At 40.9% G+C, this 19,955-nt stretch overlaps 1 protein-coding gene across 5 annotated transcripts in view; it reads right to left on the bottom strand.

Moving 5' to 3' along the window:
- LOC135488196 (protein transport protein Sec24A-like) overlaps positions 1-19,955 on the bottom strand; it is a 48,226-nt gene that overhangs the window by 26,792 nt on the left and 1,479 nt on the right. For 2 of the 5 annotated variants that reach the window (XM_064772693.1, XM_064772715.1), the window contains exons 2-12: positions 17,590-18,387; positions 15,025-15,117; positions 10,431-10,547; positions 9,630-9,685; positions 7,206-7,631; positions 6,750-6,868; positions 5,694-5,796; positions 4,545-4,671; positions 3,403-3,512; positions 1,857-1,923; positions 178-342 (exon numbers count right to left, since the gene is read on the bottom strand). In XM_064772693.1, coding sequence (XP_064628763.1) covers positions 178-342; positions 1,857-1,923; positions 3,403-3,512; positions 4,545-4,671; positions 5,694-5,796; positions 6,750-6,868; positions 7,206-7,631; positions 9,630-9,685; positions 10,431-10,547; positions 15,025-15,117; positions 17,590-18,387 — 2,181 coding nt within the window. Of the gene's footprint in view, positions 1-177; positions 343-1,856; positions 1,924-3,402; positions 3,513-3,566; positions 3,677-4,544; positions 4,672-5,693; positions 5,797-6,749; positions 6,869-7,205; positions 7,632-9,629; positions 9,686-10,430; positions 10,548-15,024; positions 15,118-17,589; positions 18,388-19,955 lie in introns of all 5 variants that reach the window. The other 3 variants (XM_064772700.1, XM_064772707.1, XM_064772722.1) reach the window with 3 other exon arrangements.

Here is a 19,955-nt window from a genome sequence, read left to right as displayed (position 1 = left end):
CATAATATGCTCCGGAGCTGGCGTATAAAAAGTGTTCATGTTGATAGTTAAAAAACTGGCAAACAATAAGTATCAGTGACAGATATTAGTAGTTACTGTTGACATAGCTTGGATTTTTTTCTGTGAAATAAAATTTACACCCCAAATAACATTTCAGAAAAATAAACTGCAATTTACCTTCTAAATCAGACACAATCAGCATCTGTGGCTGTGAGAGTCCTTCAGCTAGGTTATAGAAATGGACTGCTGAATCAAATGTTAAGAATCCGATCTGTGTTCTAGAATCACCCGGTAGTCGATCTAACTCCTCCAGTAAGGACTGGCAGAAAATGGACAGGTAGCCTGAAAACAGGATTTGATGTTTTTATTGATATCATCACGAAAGAAAGAGAAGGTCGCTGGAGTGGAATTTACAGTAAAACGTTCATTTTGAAGGCAACAGACTGGTCGAGACATCTAGAAAGACAAATGGAGAGGCCAGGGCTTCTTGCAAGACTTTTGTGCCACAGAAATTGCCATTTTTATCACACAGACAATAAATGGCTCAGGATTTTCACATCTTTTAACTTCTAAAATGAAATGGCCAGGGCCATTGTGCTCACCTCATGTGGAGGAAAGATGGATAAAGAGCATGGTATTGTGTCATGTAGTGTTAGGTTTGATGTAGGTCCAAGCAATTACAATTTCCCCAAAATGGCCAATTTACAGTACATTCGACCTCTGTGACCTTGAAAAGTAGGTCAAATCAAAGAAGACCCGGGTGACACATTGAATGGTTGTTAGAATTAGATGTACCTATGATATAAAATTGGTGCCAATCGGGCAAGTCATTACTAGGAATAATGGCATTTTGAAGAATTTAGGATTTGGCCCCCTCCCTGGAGGCCAAACGGCAAATCAGATCGCACCAAACTTCGGTACCTGAGATCACCTGACCAAGGGGTACATGTGTACTTAATTTGTGATCAATAGTCATTGCAGTTAAGAAACGTGCCATAGTTACGGCCTGACGGCGAATTTACACCATTTGACCTCTGTGACCTTGACAAGAAGGTCAAATTAAAAACCCGTGTGACATATACTGTATATTGGTTAGATGTACCCATGATATCAAATTGGTGGCAATCGGGCAAGAGGTTAAGGAATAATCACATTTTTAAGGTTTTGGGATTTTGCCCCCTGGTGGTCAAGTGGTGAATCATATTGGACCAAACTTCGGTCCCTGAGATCACCTGACTAAGGGGTAAATGTGTACCAAATTTGGTATCAATAGTCATTGCAGTTTAGAAACGTGCCATTGTTACATCCTAACGGCCAATTTACACCATTTGACCTCTGTGACCTTGAAAAGGAGGTCAAATCAAAAACCCGGAGGATATATGATGCACCTTTGCTAGAAGTACCTACCATATTTTTTCAAAATTTCCCGACTACTATTAAGGGAGATATTGCATATTTTCACTTTTAACGTTTGGCCCCCTGGTGGCCAAACCATGAAACGAATCGGACCGAAACTTGGTCTCCAAGGTGTCATTACATAAGGGTACATGTGTACCAAGTTTCAACTCAATAGCTCTAACAGTTACGAAACGTGCCCTGCTAACGGACGACGGACGACGACGACGACGGACGACGGACGCCACGGTATGGGATAAGCTCGCCTCTGCTAAGAGGTGAGCTAATGAAACCAAGATATTGACCTAATTTCATGTGGTTATGCTAAAAAAAGTCCTTTCAAATGTTTTCACAAGAGTCAACGCCATTGACATGGCGTTTTTGTTTTCAAAAAACTTTGCCACTTTTTGCTATTTCTAGTGTAGACCTTTTCCATCACAATGAAAGAGAGATAAGCTCACCTGACTGTACAGCATTGAATGACACGTCCAACAGGAATAGATAGACGGCAGGCTGAGGAGGCCGGAGCTGCAATCAAATAAAGAATAGCAATGTAGTATTGGGGAAGGAATGCATAAAATCCAGAAAACAAATGTTGTAGCATGATTATGTTTATGGATATAGTTATCAGTTAAGGGCAAAGCCACCTACATGCTGGCCTGTAGGAGTGCATGGGGTGTAGCTAGCTGGTCTGGGGGCCAAAATGAGCATCTCACGAATTTTTTTGGCCAAAATCACAATGAAAAACACATTTTCTATGACTTCTGGGGAGGGGGTAATGCCCAGCCCCTCCTTCCCCCCACTAGCTATGGCCCTGGATTGCTAGTCCACTATGGGATACCGTCCATCTCTGCAGGGTTTCTTAGTTGGCAATTGAAGACAACAGATAGAACAAACCTCCCATCTGACAAGTGTAAAAGGCCTTTTTAAAAAAAAATTGGAATGACCACGGACTCACACCCTAAACTTCTAAGGCAAATATGAGGCAAAAGTGTCGGTCTGCGTCACGGTAAAATGGCACGGTTCTGAATATTTTTCAAATCATGAATTGTTGTTACCCCAAAAACCAATTCTTTTACCAATTGATTGATGTATGCATTGAACTGTCCTAGAAGCAATGAACTGGCCAAGGAAATTCTTTTTTACATTTTGTCAACATCAATTCTTTTATAAGGGCAGAACTAGGTGTAAGCATGCATGTTTGCATTTTGATAAACAACACTGGATACAACTGATGGGAATGTGAGTTGCTTTGGAACTAAAACTCTGTGATTTGTGAGATTTGACCGAACTAATATGGCCAAGAGTACTGTTGCACCTGCATGTTAGGACCAATGGTTTAACAATATATGAGAAAAGAATGGTCTGGTATATGCAAGGTTAACTGTCTATCTGACTTGTAACACCCTGCTCAAACATCCTTAATATTTATTTCAAAGCATGGCAGGTATAATTGTTTATTTCATATGTCAACAGGGGTGAATTGATATGCTGGGTACCTAAAGATTTTAAAATAACACAGTGAGAGACAAGAAACCTACATTTACTAGAGAGCTCAATACATTTACTATTACTACAATGTATGTTAACCATAAAGGAGGCAATAGGGGTATTGCCCGTATATGATGTACATATAAGTGGCAATACAATAGTTAACCCTAATTATGGCAGGAGTCATTAACCCATTGGCACACAAGATACCAGCATGATACATCCACATCGAGACAACAGTTGGTCAAAGTCTGCTCTTACTTTCAAACCAACAAATTTGGCACTGTATCATGTCAAAAGAAGAGATTTGGGAATTGAGTTTGGGCCAACCAATCGGCCCTGGCAATACAGCAGCCGAAGTTAGACTGATGCAATCGGCTCTTGCCATAATAGGGTTAAGACAGAAGACAATACTATGAAGTGAAGGAAACGACAATGAAAGTCCACGCCCACCACTAAAGACAAAATGTGAAGACAAATCACCACTTGACCCACAATCACAAAAGATCGACATACCATATACTCCGACGGAGCAATAAATTCTATAGTGGCCGACTTAATTTCTGGTCGCCGCTGCGGATCCCCGTACGATTTGCTCACCGGATCAAACTGGAATTCATCTGGTACTGAAACACAGAACGTTAAATTTTAGGCCCTACTGCCTATTAAACTTCACATACCATGTACTGGCTTGGGGCTATGTATTCAATCGTCGCAGACTTAAACTCGGGCCGTCGCGTTGGCGCTCCATATGTTTTGCTAATGGGGTCAAATTGGAAGTCGTCCGGGCCTGAAAAGCAAAGGGTGATATTCACAGTCCATTCACTTGTATTTCCAGAAAAGATCAGCTGCTTCTCAACCCATACCACAGACAAAGACTAACTGGCACATTATACAACTGTCCTTTATATACTTAACTTTTTAGACCTTCCCTTGGCTCCCTCAACTTTATGAGTAAACCTTCCCCATGATAGAACAGTTATGCCATCTTGGGGAAAGTTTACTCATAAAGTTACCATAACTTATGGTTCAAAATATGGCTAGAGTCATCACCCCGAAATACAGGAACATAGATTTGCGTACTTTTTATGAGAACATAGCAGATGGGAGAATTTTTGTGTAAAGTCATTTGTAAGGAAGTCGCAATAAAAAAAAAAGCTCGTAATGAATGTGGGTCAAATAAACGGATGTCAATGGATCTGTTAATATTCTCAGGGAAGAAATAACAAGACAAACAAAAAATCAAAAGGGATTAGTACAAATTGATACAGAAAAGAAATAATGTGAGAACTATTAAATTATAAATAAACAAATTACAAAACATGCATACATGCACAGGAGGAGGAAATAATATATTCCACTTTCAGTTGACAGGGCTGTATTTAACGTTTGGTTCTTGGGGGACAGTAGGCTCTCTGGGAGGGGGGGGGAGGGAGAGGCAGTCGCCCTCCTGCCCCGTGCCAAATACGGCCCTGGTTGAGGCTGTTTCAAATCATTTCAATCTTTGACCTTTCATACAGGAAATTCACAAAAAAAATTCAAACGAATTATTTAAGCTCCAACTCAAGAATTATATTTGGGTATCAATTACCCTTTTACGGCACAGCTGACAAGAACCCTGACATTGATGATACTAATTGATTATCGATAATACTTACATTCATTTACTCTGTAACACAAGTTGCATTTCCACCTCCGCTGATCAACAAATACTACAAAAGGGTTAATATACGTCCTACAAGTCCTGCATCTGACTATTACACTAGACTGTATAACGGGTAACTGCTGAAAGAAGGAACAGATGAAAGGAATGCAAATAACAGATGGCAAGAAAATCGAACAGAAGGATTTCTTTATAGAATTCTGTCTTTCGAGCTACTTTCTCTCGTTTGGAGCTGGTTTATTTTAACTTTCAGAAGCCTGTTTAATACTTGTGTGCTATTGCCCATTACAATGGTGAAGAATTTCGGCTTTCAATAGCCTCCCTATCTGGTGCTATTGCATCTTACAGTAGCAAATCATTTTAGCTTCCTAAGCCGGAAGCTCAACTGGCTTGGCCATGCATGCCGACATGACTCGCTTGCAAGGCACTGTCGCTGGAGGGAGGAAGCGAGGGAGACCAAGGAAAACTTGGATGGATAACATCAAAGAGTGGACCGGCATCGAAACATCTCAACTTATCTGGAAAGCCGAAAGCAGATCTACTTTGGCATGCATCACTGCTGCCAGCTGCCATGGTGCCCCTACGACCTTAGGTCATGGGTCTTAGTAGTAGTATTAGTATAGCCTTTCCCAATGGCTTTCTGCAGCCTTTCCCAGGTGGTGCCGATTGCCCATTACAATAGGAAATCATTTTGGCATTCTATATTCTGCTAGAGTGAATTGCCTATTACAACGGGAACCATTTTGGCTTTCTATAGTCTTTCCCGACAAATGAACCGCCAATTACAATGGGGAATCATTTTTTTATACTGTAAACTGGGTTATGTTCTCAAAGCCAAAAATTTGCAAAATTGCTCCTTTCATTTGGTGTAGATTACATGTAAATTCCACGTTAGCTGCCGAAATTCAATGGTTAGTGCATTAGAGTTGAAATTCTCAAAAGTTTTATGTTTGAAAATAAAGCGATCACGAATATCAATCACTCTATTAACAGTAGCCTCCCTGACAGGTGCAATTCTGCCTATTACAAAAACAATGACAAAATCAGCCGATTTGGATGAATATCCAAAAGATGCATGTCATCTATTATGAGGAATCTGGAAACAGGCAAATTATATCATATCAAGTTATAAAATTGTACTTACTGATAAATCTTTAAATGGGTGTATTAAAATTCCTAAAGGTAATCTAGCCTTGTTTAGTATTGCTTGCGTCTGTGGTATGGCATTCAGTGTACACCGAAATATACTGGAAACGGAAATGGAGATTTAACAGTAAAGTGGTATTTTGATAAGGAGGCGGAATAGTCATCTTGATCAATTCTTGACAGAGCACAGAGAACAAAAACTTTGTAAAAGCAACATTCACAATTCTTTTCCTTCCCAAATGATGTCAAAATGTACAGAATGTCATGTCTTTATTATCCATCACTTCAGATGATTCAGATGATGTCGTGTTTCGAAAAATATTAGGTTGCAAGTGAAATCACAAGATGATTGTTTCAAGACATAGTGTCACATGCATTATTTAGAGAAATGACCCCATTTCATCCTTATCAAAATTTCAGTAGGTGTTGAATTTTTTGTTCAACATCAGGCCACATGTTTTTTATTTCTTGGTCCACGGGAAGAGCTTTTAAAAATGTATGGTCGGGTGGTCGAAATAAAATTAAAAATAAAAATAACCCAAATAGCTATGTATGATCGGAAGAAATAAAATTACCCAAATACTGCTGGAATCAAAGTTCACTTTTTTTCAGAACAAGGCGCAATGTCTTAGTCGGGGCTATTTCCCTCATCTAGATGGCTGATAAGTTGTGAAAGTGCACAAACATTGGTTATCACACTGCTCTATACAGTGGATTTTATTTTATTTCTCATTATTTTATCTAATTATGATGGGTGGGGCGGAAAACAAAATAAAAAATCGATGATTTTCAGATTTTATTTTTTTTCCAAAATCCCAAAAAAGCAAGTCGGTCGGTCCCGTAAACCAAGAAATAAAGACACGTGGCCTCATCTAGAACACTTATCAAATACCCTCATCTGCGCCACCACCTTCAAATGCTGGAAAATTATTCCAGAACCGCTGCCTGTTTGCGGTCATCGTTAGACATAGTTAGCTTACCATATCAGCTTCCTTATCCTCTAATAACAAGCAATTGCACAGCTAGAAACAAAAATTTAATGACCATTACTTACTCAGGTGAACAGTTCACCTTCCTGTTGTCATTTGGTAACCGAATTGGTGGGGGTTCCACTGGTTCGTTCGGGAGGATATTCTTTTCTTGTAATAGATTCATAGCTCTGGTATCCCCATGCTGAAAATTAAACAGTTAAATGACTTTAATAAGTTTTTTAGCAAAACATGCAGAGTCTCAACAAAATGTATACTATACAAGATTGGACTGCTACCTGTAATTCAACGGAATCTGAACACACGCAATCTTCCTTGCTTATATTAAAGTGTCAATACAAAGCATCAAATTGAAGTTCAACATAAAAAGGCACAGGACCTGACTATCTCCAGTACTTTCCTCATAAAGAGACAAAAACAACCAATCACAACAAATTACCCAGAATAACTCAAATCATGACCATGAATCAAAAATTGTTTGCTCCAGGGCCTGATTTTCCCCCACTCTAAACTTTTCTTACCTGAAAAGACATTCTGTTGAAATTTGCATTCAGGTTGCCCATGACGCTGTTTCCCATCACATTGCTGCCTGCATTTTGATTTTGGTGCTGGCCCTGGTATTGCGGCCTGGGGGCACCTTGTGGTGGCACCTGCCCTGGCATTGTACCAGGGCCCTGGTGATTCATTTGACTAGGAGGAGGAAGCGGGATGTTCCCCATACTTGACGACTGATTGAATGCTGGTGCTGCTGGTTGGCTTCCAAACTGTGATGTAATTGGCCGATTCCCAAACTGTGACGTCGCTGGTTGATTCCCAAACTGTGATGTCGCTGGCTGATTCCCGAACTGTGACGCCGCTGGCTGATTCCCAAACTGTGACGTCGCTGGCTGATTTCCAAACTGTGATTGTTGCGAAACTGGTGGTGATGTCTGGTTATAACCAGGGGCCTGAAATGAAAAAATCTGTTTAAACAACACCATCAAATTCCAGTTTAAACTTATTTTAGCCCTGCCGGAACATCCGTTGCTAATTTTGTATACTTCTAAGGCCACACCAATTTAATTGTTAGTTTAAAGGATTTCCCTCATGCACAAAAATCTGCAAACCAATAATTGTTTATTCCTCCCTCATGCCCCAAACTGTGCCTTCTTCAAATGAAATAATTTTTGCATGAGGTGATCCATCAGAATATAAAAAGAAAATGCAGATTTGGACAACAAAGACAGACTGACATGTATAAAGAATTTTACAACAAAATAGAAGCAACTGCACAAAAAAAAGGTCTTAAATTCTGCTTTTCAAAACCATAATAATTCCTAATATGGTGTTTTCAGGAGGAATGTTGAATGTAGCAACAGAAAACGGTTCTAATTTTATTTTGATTTTGCCCTCATCATCCACCTTTTCATGACAAAACATCCGTTAAACTAACAATTAAATTGGTGTGGCTTAATTGGCATATTTTACTTTATTTTAGGGATCACGTCCAAAGTCCGCACGCGATATTCGCCGGCGAAATTCACCCTACAGTATTTCGCCTGCGAAATCTGTCCGAAAATCGACCGGCGAATGCGAGGCGATAATATGAAATCGCCGGTATGTCAGATACGAAATTCGCCCACAATCGCGCCTATTCTTCGATTTCGCCCCAAAAATCGCTCCAGGCGATAATGGAGCGATTTTACGAAATTGGTGGCTCTTGCATGCTTGTCCGATTTTCGCTTACGTTTATGGGCACAAAATTTTATTTTGATGACTTTATACCCGACTTTAAACCTGGTGAACGCTGGTGGACGCTGTTTAGGATGAACGGATACTACAACGATCTTGATTGGTTGGCTGAGACTCGGAAACATAAGCCTAACTATGATTAGCTGTATGATTCGGTACATTCCGCCACAATCCTTCGGAATACATACCATAATACTAAGAACCTCAAACCTCTGTGCCAAATTTGAGTAGCTCCTCGTGGATAGATGTGATGTATATGATTACTGGAGTCAGGTTTACTGGGAATTCCAGTTTGTGTTTATTGTTCGGTCTGCTATCAGCTGATGTGGGAATTCGCATACTACAACACATGTTATATTCGCTTCGTTCCGATGGTTGGTGAGAGCGAATTAGGCACGATTATTTTTTTCGCCTGCGATTTTCATTCAGTCTGAATTTTCGCCTGATCATAACAGAATCGCCGAAGCAGGGAGCAATTTGGAGGCAAATGGGTGTGGCGATATTCGACCAGGCGTATTTTCGCCCCGATTCGCGTGCGGACTTTGGACGTGATCCCTTAGTCAAAGTTGAGTGAAGTATGTGCCTAACATTAAACATTGCAGATAAATTATTCAGGACAGTTTCATGTTTCCAGTACACATCGAACAAGAAAAAGTGAGAAAATGTAGCTCGACCATTGAAAAACTTTTTTCCTTTTCCTGCAGACAGGCATAGAAGGATTGCCTATTTAAATATATTGGCAATGAGGCGCTACTGCTGTCAGTGAACTGCTATGGACAAGATCAATGTCAGCAAGAGCATCTCTCTGGCTATTGGTTTGTTCCCCGGATTGGATCATGATATCCTGTATATGACAATGTGATATAGGATAACTCTATCCAAATTGGTCATGTTTCTTCTGGAGAAACAAAGTACAGTGGAACCTCCCTGTATAGTGGACACCTCTCTATTAAGGACAACCTCTCTATTAAGGACACTAGTTTTTGTCCCAAATTGGTTGTTTCCATACAATTTAACCTCTCTAATCAGGACACCTCTCTATTTAGGACTGCACATGTCAGTCCTGAGGGTGTCCTTAACAGAGAGGTTCTACTTTACATTAAATCATCCAATATTGTTTCGATTGAGCTTTACAGTAAAGCTTTAGCATCGTCCTGTTCATGTAGTTGACACAAAAGTTCTATCAATATTGCTATGTTATCCAAAGTACCTACCATCTGCGGGTATTGTCTCCGCCCAGTTATGCCACCTTGCTTCAATGGCTGGCCACCTGAAATATTTCAAACAAGGGAATACAGACGAGTAACCAAGACCCTTAAACCAGTGTAGGCCCATTTTGTTTTAATACACAGCAGTCACTGTAATGAATTTGGCCAAATACAGAGTCATTACAGATGTAAGCAAACATCCATGCAAATTGGCCCTCAATTGTAGTGGCATTGTAGCAACCGGATTTTTAACCACAACACAGCTTTTGCGTCAATTGCAAGAAGTACAATGTAATGCATTACGTGTGCTTTTCAATGTTACCCTTTAAAAGCATGCCAACTTATCGGCGGTGAATATCAGTCCTAAAGTCTCCTCCTTTCAAAAAGGATGGATATACGCACAATGACGGTGGATCGGCATGTTTAAAAGACACTATAAACAGCTCTTCATTTAGTAGTTTAAAAGCTGACGTGTAGGAATCTGATTTGTCAAAAGCATGATGTTTACTTGAAGTGCAGGTTAAAATCAACGCTCTTCAAATGCTGCAGTTACATGGGAAACAGGCTTGTTTTATTGATTGTTCACACACAAAGATATCATCCATGACACCTGTTCTAGGGTAAAGAGTCATTGAGCTATGAAAGGGATTAAATCTGACTCGTGTCAGACAAAGAGTAGAAATGCCATTGTACTCCCCTGTTGAGATGGTATTTGATGAAAGATGAAAACATGTTTAATCATACAACACAGACCAAGACATTTTCTAACCCAACCTGGTGAAGTGTACAGCTGAGGACATTGCTTACCCTGGGGAGAAGTTGGAGTCTGCCCTGGACTTGTGGGGATGAACTGACCTTCCATCGCGTCATATTGCTGGACGGGGAGAGGTGACGGCGCTCGCGAAGACTTCTGGGAGGGCGGGTCTGAAAGAAAGGAGGAATACGCATTTATAACCTCAACAACAATGGGCACCAGTGTGACATTTTTCATGCGGACAGTTTCATCTATATCTGTGATAATCTCATCAGCACTGAAAGAGAGGATCTTGAAATTTCTTCTTTGGCATCACCGGATAGCCACTCCAAACTGGATGGCAAAGTGAGTTGTTGCTTAGACATATACAATGTATGAGAGTAACGCCACTACTACCACAGGGTGTCCATAAAAAAAGTAATCCTAACTTTAAATTTTAAGACCTTTCATGATGGTCATGATTGCTCAGTCATCCCTGGCAGTTACATAATGATCCAGGTACCATTGGATAGAAGACAGACTAGGCTTTCTACTGCTACCTTTGTATTTCAGGAATACTGCTCAGGATTCTGCATTTGAAGTTGGGTATACTTTTTTTATGGACACCCTGTAGACAGCTTCTTCACATAATACATTGGACTCGACTGGGTCAGCATATATTGTTGGATACAAAATCACAAACAGACCTTGAACGAGGAAAAGGGGGACACACTCGACATGCAAGTCTGATATACTTGAAACCCAGTTCTAAATATTTGTGTGCCTTTTATTATTTTCATTTTCAGATAATCATGAAAACATGGTCGTAAAAAGAAAATACAGTAGAACCTCTCGATAAAGGACAGCCTCGGGACTGACAAGTGCTGTCCTTGATAGACAGATGTCCTGATAAGAGGGGTCAAATTGAATGGAAACAACTAATTTGAGACCAAAACTAGTCCCTAATTGAGATGTTGTCCTTTAGAAAGGTGTCCAATAAGGGAGGTTTCACTGTATTATTGAAAATGATGTTACAGAGCTGTCAAAAAGCCAGATTAAAAGTTCCCAGAAGTTGAAATTTCACAGAACTGCAAAAATTAAATGGTTGCAAATATTTCCGCGTTTACAGTAATGCTAGGTTCACAGTGTGCAAGAATTAGAGTATGCAAGGTTTACAGTATGCAATGCTTAACACTACAGTATGCAAGGTTTACTCTAGCCACAATGGCAATGCCAATACCACTACAGCTGCCAGCTGAGCCAACGGGAACTCCCGTCTGAGCCAACGGGATGACCAGGCAAGACAATGCAACAACTAGACAGATTTGAAAATCTGACAAGTAACTTGTGAATCAGACTACCAGTCAAATATTTTCCAGCATCTCTAGTTTCATTCCAACATCACAGAGAGCAATATCACACTCTCCAGTTTATTAGTAATTAAATCAATAGTATGGATTTGTCAGAAAGAGATCAACCAGCGTGGGGGATCATAGCCTCAGGCAGAGTTAAACATCAATTTACCAAATGTGTATGGATCGAACACGTCAACTTGTGCATAAATATTTTCATGAACACCATAGCAGCAATATTGTTTCCATCTTCTCATCAATTTATTTTTTGGAAAAAATTATTCAACATTCAAGCCGTGCTTCAAATAACTACGCAATAAATCCTAGTATTCACCAAGCCTTTCGGATCCCGAACACTATTGGCACACAAAAATTAGCTTCGACTCGAAAATTATGCAATTTAAGAACTGCATGTCCACCAAACGGGACTGTTCACATTTTTAAGATTATGGTCAACTCATAAGGAAACTATAACATATATGTTACATGTATTGCCTGCACTGCCAAATGGCTCATCAGAGCTTATCACAGTTTCTGTAGCGTTAAAGTCTCTACATGTAGGATCTACGAGTATCACTCACTCTGATGCTGGTCAACTTCAAAGGCATGCCTGCATGGTACCCAAGTAGGGTTAAGTGTTTTGCTCAAGGACATCGCAACAAAACAGAGATGATCCTTCCAAGAGTCGAACCAACGACCTATAGAGATTACACTGAGACCGTGATGCTTTTGCTCTTCAGACTCATTTCTATGCAAGTCCTAACTCTCGTCCCCTCCCCACAATGCCTTCCTAACTCCCGTGATTTATCAAAGTCCTCCTAGGCTGCCCAGGGAACGACCATGAGTTATTGACATGACATCACTAGTTGGTATACATGTTTAGTTTTATTTTGCGACGATGCTGTTACAAGCGGACAGGGTTCATGAAATGACCTAGAATCTTAAACCCTTTGGAGCCAAAGTTTCCACAGCAAATGTTTTTAACATCGCATTTGACGAAAAGAATACTCACACAACACAAATTTTCACCCTGGAAAGCCTTACATGAAAATCATGCTCAGCAACAGCACTGCATAACCAAAGTTGTCTGTCAGTGTCGGTATACCTCAGTCTCACTTCTTCTTCTTCTTCTTCTTCAGCGTTCGCTCTGCACTTGGAGGGGTCATTCTCCTAGGAGTAATCCTCCTCCAAGGCGGGATGAGCGTATCCTGCGTGCCACTACGGTTAGGCGCCAATTGGGTTTATTGGCCTAGTGGTCCGACTTTGGCGAGAGAGATAGAGTCCACGCAAGCTACTCATGTTTCTCACTTGGTGGGGTCTTAGCTTGCCCTGGCATAGACACCAGGTACAAGGAACCTCGGTTTTGAGTCTCATTCGAAGGACTGTGAAGAGCCAGGAATTTTAGTTCCTTGAAAGCCACGCCGGTTCATCCAGACATACGATCATGGGTTCTTCCCGGGATCGAACCCGGGCCCTATTGCGTGGTGGCCAGCAGTGTAAACCACTAGGCCATGAGGCGTCCGTCACCTCAGTCTCACAAAGCTGTAATAATTGTTACATGAAGGGGTGGCGAGTAAGTTTTGGCGTCTCTCGACAAAAAAACAGACAAACGGAGAGGTTTTTCTTTGTCAACTAAAGTCGAGATCGTGCTTCAACGGGTTAAGCCAATGTCATGATAACCTGTATGAAAATTTGACAAGCTGTAAGCAGTCAGGTGCTGTACTATACATACATGTACTATTGCATTGGCATTGGAAAAAAGCATTATGCTGGCAACCGTGGGCATGACACACCCTTTATGTAATGTAACATCAGATTTGTTTGCTATTTCTTATGTCACATTGTCAGCAATGGTGAAGTATGCCGTAAATGGCACTGAGCTCTCATACTGTGGTTTTAACACATGTATTGATTAGAAGCGTACAAGGCATCTCACTTCTATGTTGATTTGGATTTTCACGCGAAGGGGAAAGTACATATGTCGAGTCCAGACATTTGGCCCCCCTAGTTCTATTTAATTGGACAAACATCACCAAATTTAAAATATAATTCTATAGGGCAGTTGTGCTCCAAAGGGAGTGAATAGATGCATATTTTTTTACATGTAGCGCATAGAGTCAGTGTTTCCAATGTATTTTTTGAAGAACTGTCATTCCAAATTTTGACCAGTGACCGGTGACCTTAAATATTCCTATGACATTGACACAAGGATACTCCTCTCACTCACAGTACAATTAATCATTCTTATTCTTAATAAAGAGGCCAGAAAGAAGGTCAAATTGCAATGATATTTTGTTGGACAAGTCATGTTGTCATAAGACATCCACACCCCGAGTTCTAACTTCCTCAACTCAATGGTGAGCAAACATGCCGTTCATAGACAAACAACAACAACAACAACAACGACAACGGACTGACAAAGGACGACTGACCCCAGACAAGAAGTGATGACATCAGCACACCTATGTGCGCTAAAAATAACATAAGACACAAGTACAAAATGATAAAAGAAAACAAGGGAAAAGATACCATTGGAGTAGATTACAGGGAAGAGACACCACCATCGTCTGACGTCTCACTGGCTCAAAATTTGGTGAGTACCTAGTTGTTGGTACACCAAGTTAACACTCTAGATCGAACAACGAAAAAACGTTTCACCCATATAAAGATTTTGAACTTCTACAAGCATTCAGAGAGAAGTACCGTGGTTTGATAAATAACACATTTTTGACAAATAAAGCCTTCTTATTTTTCATAATCTCAGTGTTTTGGTTTCCATTTCGTGACTGCTGAACTCCCTCTACATTCCAAGATAGCTATGAAGGCTAAAAAACAAGACACTTTGTTTCAAATTCTCAGCAAATCTAATTCAAAAGCTCGGATATACAAGGGTACAAAACTTCTGCTCCAAATTAGGCTCAATGGTTCGAATTGTGACAAGCCACTAGACGGGTGTCTCGGTAAAACTCCCAAGTGAACTGTGAGATGAGCTCTATAAAACCTACACTTACCAACACTAGTTTTACTAGTAATTTGAATTCAATTTGAAATAAATTTGTCATTTGCATGACTGTATAAATTTCTGCGTTAAAAGAATCATCTCCTGCACTTGGATCATAGTCAAACCCACTTCAAGAAAAGGAAAAGTGAAAGCTACATGATGTTTTTCAGTCGGAGCAAGAAATTAAGAATTAAAAATCCACAGAGTCAGAGAAGACAATCACGAAGCAAATGAAAGTTCATGCAAATAACACAGTTGGATAGAATGACTGAATCTACGACATGTAAGAAAAGAGCCATAATAGAACTGTCATACCTGAGCTGCTTGGTGTAAATCCAGGGGATCCTCGGTCGGGTAAATGACCGCCGTAAGGCAATGGGAGCTGATCAGGAGAGGCAACAGAGGGGCCTAGAAACAGATGCAGAGGACATGCAGTTAGTCAAAAGCATAGAAACACGCCTTGTTATAGCATGAACACTACAGCTTTGGCTACCAGCTTAGCTGCTAAGCGTTTGCGTAGGATTTACCAACATGACGTGGCTCACGGACGAACGAGGTGTCAGGTTGATCTGTTGGTGAATACGACCGCAGGCTATGCTGTAACTGTAATCTGCATAATAGGTGACTTCCATGATTCTGCCAGATAGTATTTGCAACAAACAATCAATATCCACAGGAATATCCTAAGGAGGCGACACCACCATTTGCTTTTTAAAGCGTTTTCTATTAGTAGAAATCTGGGCTTGTCAAACTATACTACAGACCTGTCTTTGTTGAGGTTCAAGCTTTTGATACGTTTTTCTGCTTGGTCTGGGCGACTGAGAGACTGAAAGCCAAATAGGTCATCGCCACCTACATGTAATCTAGATTTTCTGATCCAGATGATCAAGAGTACTATTTTTCATTACCCCCCCCCTTCGTACAAGCCCAAATAGAAAACCCTGCAGCTAAAAAAATGCTTCTCATTAATAGCTGGTTACAACCTCCTGAAAACATGTTTTCAAATTGTGGTGTTTTCTCTATCAAAAATTCCTACCACTGTTGAAGACTTCAGTGGGTAATATCATATCCAAAAGCGCTTTGAGCAAGAACTTTAGTGTCACAGAATTGCGCTACATAAAAGATTCATTACCACTATTATATACTGACAGACCATAGAAAAATCAGACAGAAAAATTGAGTAAACATACCAGACATGCCAGACACTGCTTCATCATGCAAGTGTTCATGTTTCAAGGCATCAAGCGATCCGGGGATTAAAGGCCAGACCTATTTGGTAGCACATGCAATTTTTACCAGGGTGACCCCAAACATTTCTATATGAGTGAAACTTAATTTTTGGCCTGTGCTTCCAAAATAAGACTTTTTATGAAAGTAGATTTTGATTCCTGCGACTGGGAATGTTGACTTTACGGGATCAGAATAAGTGATATTTGTGTCTGAATGGTGTTGATGGCCCACAACCAGGAAATGAACAGGCTACATTTCGACAGTTATACCTTATTTAACTCATTCAGGAGTTTTGTCTTCTTAGTGCAGAGACAAATGAGCATATCCCCTTCTCACTGCTGATAAAGGAAGTCAATAAACCAAATCACAACAATGAAAATTTTCACAGAGAAGAGCGCAACATCGAAACTCAGCCGCACCAATGAAATCCATAGGTTGACTCCTCCTGAGAATTTGTGGCAGTTTTTAAAACAGTCCCTTGCATCTCAAACTCTCCGGGTACAGTGTCAGTCTCGCTCAGCAAGAGCAGGTTAGAATAATTTTTAGTCAGAAATGGCCAAAGAAGACTATATATTGCAGTTTTTTTGGTATACATGTATGATAAACGCAAAACCATGTGAGTGAGATTTCCGAGTTAGCAGATTATGTAAACCCCCAAAACCAGTTTATTACAAAGCAATTTTTTTCATACTACTAATAACTTAGTAATATTTGTAATATTTTTCTTGATGACTTTCAAGTCAATGCAACCATTAACCGGCCAGTACATGAAATGCACACCAACCCTTATAAATCACCATAGACATACCGTTTGAGAAGAGAACAGTTCTAACAAACACCCTCAACACTCTGCGTTCCAAAATTTTTGGATTAAAATGATTGTTAAGCCCTACAGTCGCCATCTGATGGATTTCTTTGGAACCGAACGTCAAAGTGACCACTATGGTCTCATCTCTACCATTAGCCCACTGAAATGAGCTACTATGTAATGCGGTTTTGCAGGAAAGTTGTTTGAAGGATGGCCAGGCCATCCCCAGTGCAATTTTTAGCCCCGAGGGATGCCCAGATGTTCACCAGGGGCATGCACTATGCTATTTTCGAATCGGCCTATTGCTGTGTGTATGAGTGATGATTTGTGATATTTGGCGTCACATGGAAATAATTAATGTGACAAAGTAATTTACTTCCGGCCTGGCGAATGAAACGGCATGATTTGTGATCAATTCCCATCCCCTTGGAGTGGGATGGTCATTTCTATTATGTGTGACTGTGATTTGGAGCGCTTTTTTTTGCAGAAAAGTTGCTAAGCTGGGGAGAAAATGTCATGGTCATGACCATCACAATTTATGGTCCCCAACTGGATACATGTATAATGTAGGTCGAGGATGGGAAATTCTGAAAGAAGTGTAAAACAAGGTGCCGTTATTGGCGATACCACAAATGGTTTGCAGGTCCAGCCTTCTGCGTTGCACATATGGTTCAGCACTTCCATCCATAGGCGTTTGCGTGCGAAACGCCACTGAATGGGGGGCTTTGGACCAAAGGCGCACGCCTATTTGGCACCATTTGGTAGCAAAAACCAGGACACGAATGTGCATATCTGAGATTGATTTGAACCCAAAGGAAAATTTGCCTTCAGAAATAACTCACCTTGAGGGGGTCCAGCTTTTGGTGGCATCCCAGATGGAGGCATGCTTCTTGGAGGAGGCCCTTGAGGCAGTCTTGTGGGTGGTCCAGTTGATGGCATCACTGTTGGCGGCCTAGGACTTGGCATTCCAGGGCCAGGTGGACGATTTATCAATGGGGGTTGCCCAGCAGGTGGTCCCATTTGTTGACCTTGTGAACCAGCGGCAGCCGATGTCGGTGTACCTCTCATTTGTGTCATGTTTTGACTAGTTGGCGGCATGTTTCCAGTATTTTGGTATGGCTGACCTATTCTCGGAGGGCCACTTGTTGGTCCTGTTTGCGATTTAGGAGGCATTCCCGCATTGAAACTCCCAGGTGGGCCAGCTGGTTTTTGTGCCTGAAAACCTTGAGGTGGTCCCATAGGCCTTGTAGCAGGATTATTCATCCCATTGTACCCATTTATCAAAGGCTGACCTTGTGGACCAGGCATATTGCCCCTAGACTGAGGCATGGATGTTGGTGTCTGACCGAATCCATGGCCCTGATTTACACCACCAGGAAATGCACCAGGAGGTTCCCCAGATCTAGGGGCATTGATACCTCCAACTGGAAAACGGTTTAAAGGATTATCAGGACGAGGAGGTCCTGGTGGCACCATATTCCTTGGCTGAGCCACTGGTCCAGGAGGGTTATTTATGCCTGGTCTTGGTGGAAACGTGTTCATCCCATGGCCTGGCATCCCAGGATTTGGTTGCTGAAACTGACGGGGTGGTTGTATCCCTGGCATTGGTGGTTCTTTGTTCATGCCTTGGTACATATCACCTGGAAAACATAAATAACAGAGTTGAGTCTTGACTAAAATACCACAGCGTCGACAAAGAACATCAATTTATTTAAAATTCTCTTGCATAACTGTATAGCCAAAGCCCCCCAATTTTTCACTGCTTCAATACTTCCAGCGTCCCCTTATCGATTTATTCTGCTCTCTAATTATCACTTAACCCTTTGAGCGAGGTAGTCGACGTATGGTGACGAGAGACCAATGCCCCTTTAAACTGCCCCACCACCTCTCACTCTCAGTCAGACCATTTCTCAGACATCGTTAATTTAGTTCCGCTCGGTATTCATAGACGGCGCTCATGTATGTCGGGTTTTTTTGGCCAAATTTGAATTATCAGAATTTTTTTCTCCCTATTCTAAACATGGTCTGGGGGTCATACTGAACATAAAACTCCATGACTATTGACATACCGGTATAGAAATATCTAGCATGTTATACTATAGCCCTGTGAAGTGTGGGTATAATAAATAACATTTTCTGATTTTCTAAAAAAACTCAGCGCCCAAAGGGTTAATACCGGTAACATCCTAATATTGTCTATTATAATTATTATCAGATTTACTTCATTAGTATGTGAGCCAATCACATCATGTCATTCAGGTAAAATAATTTTCAACATTTCATTGCGTTATTCTATACAATCTATTCATCGATGACGTGAAATTGCAAATGGCGTCCATCAAGTTTTAGCTGACGAAAAAACACTGCGTTGCGCTCGCATCCAAACCATGCATATTTGGCGGGATCGTTAATTTATTCACAGCATGATTCTAGGCAGTTGAGCACAACTCAGTGTTTTCTTTGAAGGAGATATGCTTTATACAGGTCATATCTGGTACGCGCGGGACTATACTCAAAACATACTGTCGCAATTTCCAGGCCAACTTCTTAAGTGTTTTATTGGAGAAAAAAATGAAAAAGACAGAGCTGGCACGGCGAGGATGGGCCTGCAGCAGACACTTGATTGCCAATGGCACTCAGTCTTTACTTGTCTGGTAAAAATATATTTACAAAATGTACCCAAGTAAATTTTCTTCTACAAAGTACAGTAGAACCTCCCTCAGCGGACACCTCTGCCAGGCGGACACCTCTTCATAACGGACACGTCCGGCCAGTCCCGATTTTTTCAAAGTCATTTCCAATAACAAAAACCTCTGTACGGCGGACACCTCTCTATTCCGAATTGCGGACAAGGCGATAGCCAATTTTTGGTCCAATTCCCTCCCAATTACGGACAGTAGGCAAAAACAATGGCTTCCCGCTTGCGCTTGGAGAGTCAAGTAGGCCCGACAGGTGTGATATTTGCGCAATTAATCAACGTAATTACCCCATGGCATTGTGTTTTTGTATCCTAATTAAGCCGCGGCATTTGTTTACTCATCTTTTCAACTAATCACATAGGCCTATTGTGTCAACGGACACTCATAAATCCACGCGGTTTTGTCAGTGTTGCAGCGAATATGCGTTAGTAGAGAAATTAGAAAAAATTAATTATTTATCAAAGGTGGCTGATGGACAGAAATTATGGTGTTTTTTCACACATTATGAC

The sequence above is a fragment of the Lineus longissimus genome, chromosome 1, assembly GCF_910592395.1.
Source record: "Lineus longissimus chromosome 1, tnLinLong1.2, whole genome shotgun sequence".
Classification (NCBI taxonomy): Eukaryota; Metazoa; Nemertea; class Pilidiophora; order Heteronemertea; family Lineidae; genus Lineus; species Lineus longissimus.
The sequence above is the reverse complement of the archived record's forward strand: the minus strand, read 5'-3'. Positions and strand labels throughout refer to the sequence as shown.